The 16,273-nt window shown below is 33.7% G+C and overlaps 2 protein-coding genes across 3 annotated transcripts in view; one reads left to right on the forward strand and one right to left on the reverse strand.

Moving 5' to 3' along the window:
* On the forward strand, positions 89–12,606 carry LOC107636274 (DNA ligase 4-like; the record flags this gene model as incomplete). The annotated part of the gene is given in 25 exon segments (XM_021121069.1): positions 89–598; positions 1,558–1,730; positions 1,786–1,912; positions 2,615–2,706; positions 2,986–3,057; positions 3,393–3,472; positions 3,556–3,593; positions 3,684–3,690; positions 3,869–4,033; positions 4,951–5,026; positions 6,005–6,129; positions 6,241–6,275; positions 6,364–6,422; positions 7,690–7,773; positions 7,934–8,029; positions 8,110–8,158; positions 8,256–8,344; positions 8,346–8,512; positions 8,945–9,070; positions 9,195–9,294; positions 9,380–9,485; positions 10,265–10,395; positions 10,501–10,662; positions 10,963–11,118; positions 11,953–12,606. Coding segments are annotated over 25 exon segments (3,305 nt in total), but the record flags the coding sequence as incomplete, so codon positions are not given.
* Positions 13,978–16,273, reverse strand: part of LOC107639158 (transcription factor bHLH35) — a 10,695-nt gene continuing 8,399 nt past the window's right edge. For both annotated transcript variants that reach the window (XM_016342590.1, XM_016342592.2), the window contains exon 5: positions 13,978–14,400. In XM_016342590.1, coding sequence (XP_016198076.1) covers positions 14,386–14,400 — 15 coding nt within the window. In that variant the 3' untranslated portion in view covers positions 13,978–14,385. The remainder of the gene's footprint in view (positions 14,401–16,273) is intronic.

The following is a 16,273-nucleotide window of genomic DNA, read 5'->3' on the forward strand; positions in this document are numbered from 1 at the left end:
AAATTAATCAATTTAACCAATAATTTATGGATAAACTAATAAATTAATAAACTAATGGCCTTACTAATTTGATTCACAAGTATGCCTTTTGACTTAAAAAGCGTATCCAGCAAGGCAGCAACTCCTTTTCTCCGCTCAGTTGACGACGAACGCAGAACCCAACACTATAAATGGTTAAATACACCAACACGGTCAACCGGCCGAAACCCCAACTTAACTAAAACCCACACTGAACCTTCCCAACACAAAACAAAGAAAGAAAATGGCGACGGAGCAAACCAAGTTCAGCGTTATGTGCAGCCTCTTCAACTGGACGCAGCGTGCCAAGTCGCCGGCCAAGAAGCGCGCAAAGTTCCGCAAGTTCCTCGACTCATTCTGCGCCGACCGCAACTTCTTCCCTGCCATTCGCCTCGTCCTCCCCAACCTCGACCGCGAGCGCGGCTCCTACGGCCTCAAGGAGTCAGTCCTCGCCATTTCCCTCATCGACGCCCTCGGCATGTCTCGCGACTCCGAAGACGCCCTTCGCCTCATTAATTGGCGCAAGGGCGGCGCCAAGACCGGCGCCAATGCCGGCAATTTCGCCCTCGTCGCCACCGAGGTTCACTTCCCCGCTCCACTCTTCGTTATGTTATTCTTTTTGTATGAAAAAAAAATTCGAAGCTTTAGGTGTTTTGGTTTCCATTTTCATTTCCTTTTTTCCCCCCTACTTCAGAGCTTTCATAACCATATGGAGGAGAAAGTAAAATCAGCAAAAATGATAAAATAGAAGTCAAATTTCAAATAGCTTTTGAGAAAAAAAAGGAGACAGAGAAAGAGAAAGGGGGGGGGGAAGAATCTGGTATGTGTATTCTAAATCACTAAAGTAATCTTAAACACTGAAGTGTGCTTATATACATAGAGGAGAAGCGTGTTCATCAAGCTAGTGCAAAGGGTAGAGGTTTATATGCTTTAGTTAGTTACGGGAATCTATCCTTGCTGGCACTTGCTCTATCTACCTAAGAGATCAACTTAACTGATTCAAATTCTTCTAGAATCTTACTCAGCTCGGTCTATTACACCATGGCATCATTAATTAATGGTGAATATAATTTTTGCTGGTTTACTTTATAGACATGTTCAGTTTAGAGTCTTGTTCGAAGATAAATATTGAACATGTCATCCTATAGTAGAATTATGTTTTGCGACTTGTGAGCGTGTAATATTTGAGTAACAGTTGTTTTGGAGAAAATGTGTGTTATTTAGAAGGTTGGATATAGGTAACTGTCTCTAGAAAGTAGTGAATGTTGTGCCTTTACATTGGACTGAAATGGAATATGAAAGCTTTATGGTTCAGACTTCATACATGTAACATGCATGTGCTTTATATTCATCATTTTCCCCTTCTTTATTGACCCATGTTGTGAGTAATAGAATTTTTGGTGAGGACGAATCATTTTGGATTGAAATATGTTGCAAGAAAGTAGTGAAGATGTGTTTTTATGTTTTAGTTGTTGAAAGGGAAGAGCAAATTTTTAAGGTTTCAGTGAGACTTGAGAAATGTTATTGTTTGTGAAACAGGTACTGCAGCGCAGGCAAGGTACTGCTTCGGGTGGATTGACGATAAAGGAGGTAAATGACTAAATGACTCAGTTGGCTGCTAGTGAAAACACTCTCTCTCTCTCTCTCTCATATATATATATATATCATTGCAAAAGCCTTGGCCTTGGGTAATCATGCAGGATTATATTCCAGTGGTTGCTATCAGTTTTTGTAGAAAATGTAGTTATTAGAAGGGATATGTTCTTCTTCATATATGGTTTGTATGAACAATCTTGTATCTTCTTTTCTTAAATTGCAGGATATTGAAGTTGGAAAAGCTGTGCGTCCTCAGCTAGCTAAGAGAGTTGCTAATGCAGCTGAAGCATGGAAGAAGGTTCGCTTTACTATTTGCTAAGATTTTTGTGTATGCCCTTGAGATTTCTAATTCTCTATCCCTTTTCTTATATATATATATCCTTTCATGATTATCCTATGTTTTATGTATGCCACTTTGAAATGGGGAACATTTGACCACAATCGGGGTTGCCGAAGCCACTGGTTGACTTCCCACACCTGCAGTGCTGTGGCACTTGACCCTTTTCATGACTAGGTGTTGGGGTTTATCCTTTGGGATTTTGGGGTTTAGGTTTTAACATTAAATGCTTCATCGAACAATTTCATTGTCTCTGGCTTATCCTCTAAATCATGTCCTATTTGCAGACCAGTTATCTTGTGTGTATAATTCTTCCCCAAGTAGGGGTTCTCCTTTCTTGCTGAATAAATAAATTAATCCATCATTTTTTTGTATCCCTTCATGCATTATAAAGGTCAAACCTTTGGATTCCCCATTATGTGAATTTATTCAGATCACCATGTCAATGGCTACTCATTCCAGCTTAAACTATAGGCGCCAAGCATTAATCTGTCTTCTGTTCGAATTGGTTTCATCATAAAGCAGTTCAGAACTGTAACCACTATATTTAAAGCATTTTGGAATTGTTCAAGAGATCAAAATTCATGATTTCTTACATTTTGAAATCATGTGAACTCATTAGTTTGAATTTCTTTGTCTTTGTATATGTGCTCTTTTATTTAGCTTCATGGGAAGGAAGTGGTTGTCGAGTGCAAATTTGATGGTGACCGCATTCAAATTCACAAAAATGGAACAGAGATACATTTCTTCTCGAGGTATGTGCATATGTAACTTCTTTAATTGTATGTGACATGGTGACGTGCTCCAAATTGTGGCCCTTTCACCTAAGGAGGATTCTTGCTTTTGCTGCCCAGCATCCTTACCTGCACGTGTTTTGTTTCTTTAGTTCTTACCTTTGTATCATCACATTGCTCAGTCATGACATGACATGATCTTCTAGTTCTTTTCCACTTCTAGTTATTTGTAAAATTATTAAATCACTTCGTATTCTATTTTTTGCATCTTCTGCAATTCTGATTTTCATTTTGCTGCAGGAACTTCCTTGATCATTCAGAATATGCACATGCAATGTCAGAAATCATACAGCAAAACATCTTGGTAGATAGGTGAGCAATATGTTTCTTTTCATCATTACAAATTTGTTTTATCTTCATTAATTTTTATCCCATTATTTTATTCTTGTTGCTGGATAGGATGGCCATAATTATAATGTGTAGGATGGACATTATTTTATCCTCTGTTGTACTTTTTTTCCTCGCCTCTATCCTCCACATGTTATCTTTCTATATTCCCAAAGCATTCAATATTCTAATTCTGATGTCATTGACACCACAGTTTCAAGTTTCTATGCGTGATTGCTAGTATGATGAAGACATTAAGTCATCTATTTTCCTCCTTCTAAAAAGCTTATTTGTTATTTTCTCTTTATGATCCTATGTAGGTGCATACTTGATGGTGAAATGTTGGTTTGGGACAGTTCCTTGAATCGTTTTGCTGAGTTTGGCTCAAATCAGGAAATAGGCATGCACCTTTATTTTTGCTTGGCCACATTAAAACTTCTATTTTAAGTATTAGTTACCATTTTTTTCCCCTCTCTGTTGCAGCCAAGGCAGCAAGGGATGGACTTGACAGTGACAGACAGGTTCTCAATTTTGTCTGTGTATATAAATTGTCTGGTATGAGAAATTATCAAGCTAAATTTTTAACTATTCTCGGTCCTTTCTTGATGCAGTTATGCTGTATCCTTTTACCTGAACGGGTTAGCTGTTAATTCCAGCTATCTAGAACTTTGGTGTCGTTTTGGTTTCAGTGGATGGATGAGTAACTAATTCTTTATGTAATTATGCAACTAATTTCTTACTTCAGGAAAATGTTCTAGTGCAAGAGAAATTATATCTAAAATGCCTTGACTTTTAGATTGGCTAGATGTTGCATTTGATATCCTTTATTTTGGAGATACTAGTGTAATTCACCAAACTTTGAAGGAACGACATGAGATTCTCCGTAAAGTTGTGAGGCCATTGAAGGGGCGCCTTGAAATTTTAGTACCTAATGGTGGTCTTAATAGTCATTGCTCTTCAGGTATGGAATTTTCAACTTCAACTTAATTGTCATGTGTCTTATAAGTTATAAGGAAATACTTTTTCCTCTTGCATCATTGGTTTACTAATTGGTTTAGTTTTTTTGTTATTTTCATGTTTGCAAGACCTTATAATTTTTACTCAATTTTCATTTAGATCCCCGCAGTTTAAAAATATGTAGTTGGATCTCTATAAGGAATAAAATTTTTCAATCAAGTTCCTAACCTCAAGAGCCATTAGAAAAGTATCAGATTGATCTACATTCACACACTAATGTTGTCCTCTGTAGCTTTCCCACCCTTTCTCAAAGAAGCACCTTCCCCTCACGTGTTCATATCCCACACTTCCCATTGTTAATGCTCCCCGTCCTACCCCATTCTAACTGTTTCCCTATTAACACAAATGCATAGTGTCTTAAGTGGTTATACGTGTATGGGCAAAATGAGAATGAGGATGAGAGAGAAAGTTGGAGTAACACCCACTATTGGAAAGATGATAGAATCTTGTCTTAAGTGGTTTGAACATGTGGGGACAAGGCCGGTAGAGCATCTAGTGAGAAAGGTGGATCAGATGGAAAATAGACCAGTGATTAGAGGTAGAGTAAAACCTAAAAAGACTTTGCATGAAGTGGTCAAGTGAGATCTCTATGTGAACTATCTCACTGTAGACATGATACATGATAGGGAGCAATGACACCGATTGTTGTTGTGGTTGTGGATTTGGAGTATTTAATCTTTTGTGAGCCTCAATGTTACTACTAGCTATACACATCATTGATACTTAAATAAACTTAGTATCCATTTATCAATTGTAATTGATTCCTTGTTTATGGTTGCAATGTTTTTTTGGTACTTGGTAATTCATATAACTTTTTATACGCTTTCACTAATCAGTCCTCTTTCCCATGTTGTTTTGCAGGTGAACCATGTTGGTCATTCATTGCTCATAATGTGGATGAAGTTGAGAAATTTTTCAAAGAAACTATAGAGAACAGGTTAGCAAAAGCCCTAAATCATTTTAACAATTTGTTTACTCATCATAATTTTCCTGGACATTTCCAAAATCAGTATGATTGAGCCATATAGGAAGGTTCTGAACTTTTGAAACATTTGACAATTTCTGTTTGTATATGTTTGCCTTATGATGCTAATCTTTCAATATAGAAGAAAAGCCAAAAACGATTTTTCATGATGTAGCCATAAATGGACTTAGGAGAGTAGGAATTCTTCTCATTTATTTTGGGGTCTTTGCTTAGTATCCTCAAAAGTCCAAACTCAGCAAACCAGACTCCATTGCTGTCCTTGGAATTTTCTTTGTTTATCTCTTTTAATTCCTTAAGAATGCTAAATAGATCAGGAAAGATCATAATGAAAATATCCTCAAATGAAAGTGTTAGGCTACAAGCAACTTTTGCATGCTTTCTATGCTTTCTAGCATTTGTTATATAGAAAGCAATTTATGTTCTTCAACCTGATATTTTTGGGTTAAGAAAGAGTTGGTTCGTGTAAAGTTCAATCATTCATGCTCCTATATTTCTAATATAAATGTTCAATTCTTGTGCAATATATAGTGTGCTTGTGCATTGTATATGTTGCAATCCTAATACGCTGATGGGTGTGCTATAAGCCATTTATGTGTCTTCACTTGCTGAATTTACATTTTAGGAAGGATAATACATAAACATATCTTCCATTTCTTTATTTACATATATTTTAATTTTTAATGTTCCATGTCAGTGTTTGTCTGTCTGTATTTCTGTATATCTCCCATGCACTGTATTCATCCATTATAAAGTTGAGATGAAGAATTGTGGATTATGTGTCAAAGTTTATTATATTAAATTTGGATGATTGTTTTATTTCGGTGATTTTATTTTCAGTATATATAATATATTTATATTTACTAAAAGTGGAAAAGGAGGAAACTGTTTATACCTCTTCTAAAGAATTTTTGTTCTAATCCTTTTGTTTAGAGATGAGGGAATAGTTGTTAAAGACCTCGGTTCTAAATGGGAGCCTAGTGATCGAAGTGGAAAGTGGCTAAAATTGAAGCCTGAGTACATTCAAGCTGGCGCTGATCTGGATGTGCTTATCATAGGTAATCATAGGTATATGATTTATGTCGTTAAGAACATATTGTTATACACACATCCCAAAGCAGCTTGTGTAACATGGTCATTTTAAATTTGGCTGTTTTGACACTTAATAGGAGGTTATTATGGCTCTGGACGACGTGGAGGGGAGGTTTGGTTTTTTCCCTAACATTTGACTTTCTGACTGATTGTTCTCTTGTTCTTTATATGACCTTGTAGGGACATGTTTTCCATTTCAGGTTGCTCAGTTCTTGGTGGGCCTTGCTGAGCGTCCATCCCCAAATACACATCCCAAGCGGTATGAATGTTACAATATGGAACTTCTTTGCAATGGCTGATTGCATTGGCATTGTTTTTCTAACTTCAAGATCTACTATAAAGAGTAATTGAAATATTCTGCTGCAATGTGGATACTAATGATCACATACTTGCTCAAATGGGTTAAATTTAAATTTGTATGAGATTTGATTTAGTACATACACAAAATATTTCTTTCTGTTTTTTTTCTCATGTGGAACTTTTCTGAGGGAAAATGGGTATGATTTAATTTAAGCACACACAACTCTGCATTCTTCGATGAAGTAGTTAGCACACTCGATTAAGAAGTTAAAAACTGAAAGAACAAAAAAAGCAGGTGCATAAATTTTGTTTATACATATGACTGAGGTCTTGTTTTCCCGCTTCCTTGCCTGTCTATATTCCACTTTTGCTGAGGTCTCTCTCTCTCTCTCTCTCTGCAAATTTGCTGACTGAAAGCTTTGAGTTTCAGGCTGTCCTGTCTGAAAAAAAAGGATTCAAGGTTTTCTATGAAAAGTGAAAAACAATTGAGATTTTGGCCCTAACATTTATTTAATTGTGCTTGTTTGAAACATTTAAGGTCCAAAAACATTCAGCTCATGAGAGGTCTTTTATATTTATATCGAACAATCCTTTGTTCATTTAGATCACTGTAGAAAAATACTTACCTACAGTTTAGTAATCTGTTGAACGCAGTTTCAGTGCTAAAAATGACACCTTTAAAGGTTTAATTACTTTGTAGGTCTTTATAGTTTCATTCAATTTTTAAACAAGATCCCGATTGTCTGAACCTTTGTAATCGAGTCCCTACCTTGTTTAACATTTTGTAATCAGGTTCTTGTTCTTATCACACTATGGAGTAAAACATAATATTCAATTATTCCAAATATGTGGACTTGCAAAATAATAACATTATTTTAAAACATTTACAAAGCAGGTATTTAAGTTACTTTTAACTAAATTTGCTGCTGAAATTTTCAATAGGGCAAACATTCCAAATTATATATATATATATATATTTGAGTTCTGCTAACTGAGCTTTGGAGTGAAAGTTTTGATACTTAATTGTATCCATGAGACTAACTTGAAAGTAAATAAACTATTTGATGAATCATTGCAGTCTCCAAACTTTTCATTTCTTTTCTTACTTTTGTAGAACTATGGTGCATATTTGGAGATAACTTAAGAGTTGTTTTGTTCCAAATAGCTTGTTTGATGTACATAGGCATCTATGGATGGTTCTGCTAACAAGGTCCTTTATGATGCAGGTTTATCTCCTTCTGTAGAGTTGGTACTGGGCTTTCTGATGATGAGCTTGATGCGTTAGTAACAAAACTAAAACCTTACTTCCGGTGGGATTAATTTTATTCTTTGTTATATTTTTGTGTCTTTTTTTCCTTACATTGATTGAACTTTCACGCATTGAAGATTTAAGATTTGGATGTAGTTTATCAATTCCCTTCCATTTCTCTCTAATTTTTGTTTATCTGTCTCTCTTTTTCTCTTTCTTAGAAAGTATGAATATCCGAAGAAGAGGCCGCCAAGTTTCTATCAAGTAACTAATCATTCAAAAGAAAGGCCTGATGTGTGGGTTGATAGCCCTGAGAAGTAAGTATCCTTCACCTCAATATCTGTATGTGTTATTTGTTTTTGAATGATGATCGAAATTTACCCTTATCTTCATGCAGATCGATTATTCTGTCCATAACCAGTGATATCCGAACTATAGAATCTGAGGTGTGTCCTTGCAAAAAATACATATATTTTTTAAAAATGCAGCGTCTAAATCTTATCCCGAACTGTTCAACTTTAATATGAGTGGTTTTGTTTGCAGGTATTTGCTGCACCGTACAGCCTGAGGTTTCCTCGGATTGACAGGGTGAGATATGACAAAGCTTGGTACGAATGCCTTGATGTGCAATGTGAGTGAATTGAAACTTGTTTATAATTCCATAAGGGGAGAAAAGAAAATCATGTCCATTGTTCCTTCTCATTTAACTCAGACTGATGTTTCCAGTATCAAGGGAGACTCTCATATATTTTCAAATATGATGTTTTGTATCCTACAGTCTTGCTAGCCAGCTGTCGTTTGTCCTGATAACTGACTACTAATAATTCTTCTATCTGTATATGTTTCTTTTGAAGTATCCTTTCTGTTTATATCTTCATATGTTTTATCTTGAGTTGCATCTGCTTCCATCTGTTGATTTACATTTTCAGAATTCTGCGCTCATTGAAAGATGCTGGTCAAAGAAAACAATTGCTTTTGCAGAATATGAAATGGTTATCCCCACAGATTTCATTGTACATTTGTTAGTAAATAGGTGCTTTTAACAGAGGAAATAGGAAACTAGTTCTTTCCATTGCAAAAATATGTTATGTTGGTTTACTCCCATTTCTTCATAATTTTTAAAAGATATTTGACAGTGCAACATAATAAGAGGAATTATTCATTATTTCAATCATCCTGACTGATTTGGAAATACATAAAAAATGGTCTTTCATTTCCCTTGACATGTTCAGACTTCGTTAATGTGCCTCCATCTCATTCTCTTGAGAGCTTGCACAAAATGATTGCTGAGAATGGGGGAGTTTTCTCGATGAACTTAAATAACTCTGTCACTCATCGTGTGGCGGCAGAGAGCAAGGGTTCTCTCTCTCTCTCTCTCTCTGCGTGTGTGTGTGTGTGCGCTTGCGTGCACGCATGTGCACGGCCCTCATTAAGAGTATTTTTTTATTGGCTGAATCAAATACCTAATGCAGTTATCTGCAGGGTTTAAATTTGAAGCTGCAAAACGTCATGGTGATATCATTCACTACAGTTGGATATTAGATTGCTGCTCACAAAAGAAGCTTATCCCCTTACAGCCAAAGTGAGTTTCATGACTGAATATGAACTTCTTTACATCCATTTAAGCTCTTCTGATGATACGTTGCCTTAAATATTTCCTATAAAAGGTACTTCCTCTTCCTATCTGAAGTAACAAGGAAGAAGTTACAAGAAGAAATTGACGAGTTCTCTGACTCTTACTACATGTATATTGATCTTGGAGAGTTCAAACAGGTATATGATTTCATTAGCTATTAGTTTGTTTATTTCTTGAAAAATTTCTGACAAAACTGTGTCATTTGTCATGTGTGGAACGTAGCACAGAAGCACAAGTAGACTGTCTGGTCCTGGAATTTTGTAAAGCATAAGACTTCATAGTTTATGGTCTAAAGTTTGATAGTATAAGTCTTATTACTATTGCATAAGTTATATACTATAATCTATTAAAATTTGTATAAGGAAAAATCCTGTATGAAGTACGAATGAGGAACCGCTATATCTGTCAAAATGGGCGTATACTTTTAACTTAAGTCAATTCATCTTTCCCCCTTGATTTTATCATCTTGTGCCTGTTGCATTTTTTCGTTCTCCCTCTTTCTTTTTAGTAAACCACTATTTTGGCCTCCAAAAGAATCGCCAAAAAGATCTGCTTATTGTAAAATCGCCAAATTTGAAAATGGAAAGATCACATTTTTCTAAGCATTCCTTTCAAAAAATTGTGTCAAAATCTGATCTCTCGAGCTTTTTCTTTTTTAGAGTATGTCTTCCGTATTTGATGCATTTTTGTTAGATTGAATTAATCTTTGGGGGATCATTATGTCATTTCTTTATTTTTTTATTTTTTTTGGGGTCACTTTTTTCAGAAACTGAACCTTTTGGGGAGCCACAAAATGGTGGTTCTCATGCCATAAAATGCATTGTTTTCATTAAAACAAGAAGCTCCTCAATATTTGATCATGTCAACCTATGTGATGTCTTAGTAAATAGATTAGACTTGTTTGAATCTTTTGCAGCTCTTAAACACTATTAATAGGTCAGAAGATATCAGTACTATTGATCATTACAGCAAAAAATACTGCCCAAAGGATGAGTGGTCTGTCTTTATTGGATGCTCCATATATTTCCACACTGCAATACCATCAGTGTAAGATCTAGCAATGTGAAATCAACTAATAAACATTTTCATTGGATGCTCCATTTTCACCAAGTTTGCTTAGTAGGTCTCTGGTCATTCAACATTTTTATTCAGGAAAGGGGAATGGGAAGTTCTATTGCAACTTGCTTTGAGAAGATTCAAGGTTGAAGTTCTCATGGGCGGTGGTAGAGTTACTGATAAACTTACTTGTGCAACCCATTTAGTTGTCTTGTCAGTTCCAGGATATGATGCCGAATTTGATGAGCTACAGAGATGGTAAGTGATCCATCTATTCGAAACTTGCTGCAAAGTGTATCCACGATTCCTTTATAGTGTGCTTTGTAAATTACAGCTTACTTATGGTTAACTTCTGTTTCAATTCTTTCATATGTATTTTCTTTGTGCTACTTCTCATACTAGTTGCCTGTTTATCATACAATTTATTCCACCTCTGCTTCACAGTCCATATGAATGATAAAACTGTATGTTGTTATTGATATTCTTAGAATTCCCAAACCTCCATGCTCTCAAATTCTTTCTCCTTTTCCTTTTTGTTGGGGGACTACAACTCTGCAGTTTTACTTCAGTGGATAGGAGGTTTCTCCAGAGCAAGAGGTTGCATATAATAAAATCCCATTGGTTTGAAGATTGTCTGGACAATAACAAAAGATTACCAGAAGAAAGTTACAGCTTGAGGCCCTCTGTAATAGCAGAGTCAACATCTGAAAATGGGTCAGTTATGTGGATCCATTTGCCTTTAATGTTTGATATACCTGCACAAGTGCTGTAAGTTGTCAACTTATTGAATTCTTTTTTGTGGAGTATTTGCACCATTAAGGGCCAGGAAGTGTACTGCATAATGAAAAAGTTAACATGCTGTAGGAGCATAAATTTTTCAGTCCATTGACGGCAATGACGTTTGACGTTTAAACTTAGGACCTCATATATATTACATTATTACATAATAGGAGTAATCCGAAGGTTTGATACACATTACTGTTGTGGAGTATGCTAGGGCTAACTTTGTCAAGAATATATAAGGAAACAGCGTAGAAAGGTCCAGAGCTAATCCGAGACAAAGCATTGCATAGCAGCAAAGGACATCACCTGTAGGGAATGGAATAAACTTGAAAAATTGACAATATAGTAACTTGAAAAGTTTTTCAAACTTCTACACCATTATTTTGAAAATTCTGGCGGGTAAAGTATATTTTGTTAGTATGAAACCATGTTTGATAATCGTCTTAGCTTGAGATGAACTAATCTGTTGACAGCTAATGACATCTCCTTTCGTTAGAATTTGTTGGAGATAAGTTTTGTTAAGGTTTTGTCTGATATGCTTATGTTTAGTAAATTTTGTAGCCTGTTTTCTCCTCATTATAATTCTCTGTCTCTACTAACAACACTGATGATGGTTGCCCTTGATATTTGAAATGATATACAACCTAAAAATGTAAAATTCAATTTTTGGTTTAGGTAAAGTAGCGATGGCCTTATGGTTAATTTGCACTAGTGTTCCAATGTACCTTTTCCTTTTATGTGATGGTTCCTTACTCTCTGTTTTAGTGAAAATGACACCTTAGAGTCTCACTTTGGTGGAGACAATGTACAAGACCAGAATGTACCCTCTGAAAAGGAAAATAGACAGAGAAGTGCAAAAGCTGCTCATGAACACAGTTTGGCCACGGTGTCCCATGAGAATGTTGGCCCAAGGAAGAGAGGAAGACCTGCAGGGAGAGGTGTTAAAAATGTTAAGATGGCTGGCAACAAAGCCCAAAGAGCACGGCCACGCACTGTGAGAAAGCGTGCGAAAATAAGCGAATATGAATCAGACAAAAGTGATTCTCATGACAATGAACCAGAAGAGCAGGAGAATGACACCGGAGAAGCAAGTTTTGATATTTACAATAGACATTTGGAACCTCAGGAGGTCGAGCAACAGGCCAATGTCCAAGTTGCCGAAACAGAAGAAAGTTCTGAACCAAACAGGGCAGTGCATGATTTGAGGAATAGTAGTGAGAGTGAAAGAATGTATGTTCCAGAAATAAAAATGGCAGATAGGACCAATGACCAAAACAGTGAATTGGCTAATGAGATTGAAAATCGGGCTGATCCCATGTTATTTGACAAGATTCCCGGCCTTGCTACCGCCAAGAAAGTTGAGGACACTAAGCATTGTGATCTAAAAGAAGAGAGGCCAGCTGCAGCAGCAGAAAGCAGCGCCTCTATCATTCTGTATATGTATATATAAATTGAATTAAATTAATATGTATGAGCCACAAGTTTTATTGTCGATTCAGTTTGTTCAAATCTTGGATAGTTGACAGTGGAATTGTCTCTGGAAGAGTGGTTATTTTGTCAAAGTTATGATTTTGATGTCCAGTTATAAGAGTTCCCATGTGTTAATCCAAATTTTCTACACCAATGTTCTCCTGAAAATTGAGAAGTTTTCTGCATATCCGTACGAAAAATTGGCCTTTTCATGTATTTTTGTGTGGAAAAACTCAACGTAATTAACACGGCAAAACTTTCATGCTGGAATAATTGACGTCTAATGATTTTATGTTTCTAAATTTTTTCATGGGCTTATATCGGAAGCATGCATGAATAGTTAAATTTCTGCTTGCTGTTTAGTAAGGTTGTACTCTGGATACAAGAGATTTTGCAGAAGATGAATGCACTTATTTCCAACATGGGTATCTTGAAATAGTCTTATTGTTTTTCTGTTGGATGTTCTCTTAATCAAAATTGTTCTAGAATTAATTGTCGAACACTAGAGTCATGCACATTATGTGTTGAACACTTGGTTTCCATTTTGGATCTTTTAACGATTGCAAATAAAGCAACAGGGAATGGAGACATAAGAGCCATCAAAAGGTGTTATTTCTTTTTTAACTAAGACTTATAGAGAATGAAGGCACTAAATATTATTTTCTAGCACTTAATTATTTAATTAACTTCTAGAATTTTCTTAGTAAATATGTAGACATTTGTTTTTACTAACTAATCTCATGACAAGCCTAGACAATTTTTTTGCTAGTGCTTCTAAGATTTTATTATTGCTTCTAATGCTGCCACTAGATCTCTCTATAAATAGTATTGATACTTTACCACTAGGATTTGTCAATCATAAAAAATGCTAGTGTATTGTCCATTGAATGATATCATATTCTGAGAATACCAAATTCCAAACAAAATACACCAAATAAAGTGCATCAATGTTGGATCCCATTTTTCCAATGGGGTCATGTTAAGAACAATAGCAGGGTCCTCAATATTGGCTAACTGGCTAATGTTCAATGTTTGAGAAAGGCCAGTTCTCCAATGTAAATATTCTTCTTTGTTGTAGAGTAGATTACTGTTTCTTTTTTATTTTTTTAAACCGTGATTGCAACTTGTAAGGTGCTTTCAATAAGTTTTGATCCTTACACAACTTTTTTTTTTCTAATAACGTCAAAAGTTTTCTTAAGAGAAAAAAATTAAATAAACTTATCATTAATCATTATCAAGATCGCTACATATCTTTTTTTTTTTTACCCTTAACTCAGTTACTCTCCTATCTGTAGTAAAATTTGAACTCATATTCTTACATGCTAAAAACTTTTTTTATTACCAAATTTATTAATTATCTTTAGTGATAAAACTTAATTTAATAATAATAGAGGCAATAATACACCTTGTAATTTGTTGGACACAGAAAGCACTTTATGAGAAAACTTGCTAAACTTACCCACAAAACAAAGGTGAAGACATAATCACACTATTCACTAGTGATGAGAAGATTTGAGTGGAAACACCAAAGAGGGATAAGGAAAATACCACCCAAATAGCACTCATTTGAACCTTGTATTGTACCCAACACTCACCACTGACCCAAAAGTTGGAACTTCCAATTAATAATATAATTATATTCTTCATCAAATGCTCATTGGACTTAGAGGGTCATTAAGAGCTGCAATTGCTGTTTGGATCTTTATCTGCAAAAGATCTTTTTCTTCTTCATCTGCCTGAAAACACAACAAATTTGTGCTTAAATCACCAAAGTTGTAGAAAGTTAGTACTTAATACTAATGATATGCCTAGAATGAAATGAATATTAGATTAATTTGGAGTACTAGCAATTATTTTTTTTTTTTTTACAAATTTATCCTAAAAGTATGGTTTGAATTTCATTTTTGTTAACAATATTTTGTGAGAATTTATAAAATGAAATGAATTTTTTATATACCATAAGCTTGTTAAATTCTTCTTTTAAGCTATTATTATTTATCAGAATAATGCTACACATTTCTAAGAATTTTTGTTAACTAAGTTCAACTAAATTGATCTAACATCAACAAAAATTAGTTATGGATAGCATTACTCCAAATCTTATTATTTAAGTTGGTTGGACTTAATTCCTAAAAAGATTTAGATATATAACATTACTCTTATTATTATTATTGATTCATTTTTTTTTAAAGGACTATTTAAAGAATGATTTAATCTTTAAATTGGAAAATCTATGTATACATCATGAAAAGATACTCCTTGTTACTAATTAATCTCTGATTAAGACACTTCTATCCATTCATTTATTAAACCCCTTTCTTGGGCTCCGGTAGAAAAAATTGATATTTGATGTGACTACTACCCAATTGAAATAATACATGTTTTGACTTTGCACTTAACTTAAATTAAAGATATAATTTTGTAGAAATTTTTTTGGTAAATTAAATAATAGAATCATCTTAGAATACACTTAAAATAATTCTTAATCAAGACATGGCCATGCCAACTTCGATATATTCTAACAAAAAAAAATCAACCTCACAACTACTATATCAGTGTTTGAAAAGTAACAATTCCAATGCTACTTTAAAGTTATGAAAATAATTTTTTAATTAAAAAATTAATGCTATGAGATTAATTTGATGTCTCACCTGCCTAAAAAATTGTACACAAATATTTAATTAAATTTATATGTTTAAATAATTTTTAAATTAAAAACTTTAAAAATTATTTACTTTAGATAATGTGATAATATAATATTAAATATATGTATAAAACTCATTTATACTGAGTAAATAAAAATTAAGTTTATATTTTATTAACCATCATTATGCTTAAACAACTTTTGAACTTTTGTGATAAAATCATAAAAAATAAATAACAGCTCACCTCACACCACAAATACAAAGGCACTAAAGTAGTGATGTAAATAAAATAAGTGATTTAAAAAATAATAAAAAAAAGAATGCATCAAGAAAAGAAAACTTATCCAAATGAAAAGTTCAAGAAAAGAGTAATAGTTATTTTCCATTTAAACACAAATTATAATTTGAAAATTTACTTTGTTAGCTTATAAAAATTAGCTTTTAAAAATAATTTTTTAAAAATTGTAACATCTATATTTGATAAATTAAATTAAAAATATTTTTTAATAAACACAAATAATAATAAATGTATTTAATAAAATAATTTTTAAAATTTAAAATATTATAATAAATATTAATATAAGAATTAAATTTAAATATTAATTAATATATATAATTATATTAAACATTTTAATTTTAATAAGCACACAATAACTTTAAAAAACTTCTCTTAAATACTTTTAAAAACTATAGACACAAGTATATGAGATTTTTAATTTATCAAACACAAAACAAAATACTTATAACACCTCTTCAAAAAATTTACCAAACCAAACCTTATTACAACAATCAATAATATAAGCAATAGTTCCTGGAATATCCCGATACGTACACATAATATTTCAAAGGACACTCCTTAAGACGGTTAAAATAAACTTTTTATATAAACATCATTAAAAATTATAAAATACTATAATCCAATAAAAGTATTTCTAGTCTTATATGATTAACAATTCCCACTATTTTTGGTT

Source organism: Arachis ipaensis, chromosome B04, assembly GCF_000816755.2.
Source record: "Arachis ipaensis cultivar K30076 chromosome B04, Araip1.1, whole genome shotgun sequence".
Classification (NCBI taxonomy): Eukaryota; Viridiplantae; Streptophyta; class Magnoliopsida; order Fabales; family Fabaceae; genus Arachis; species Arachis ipaensis.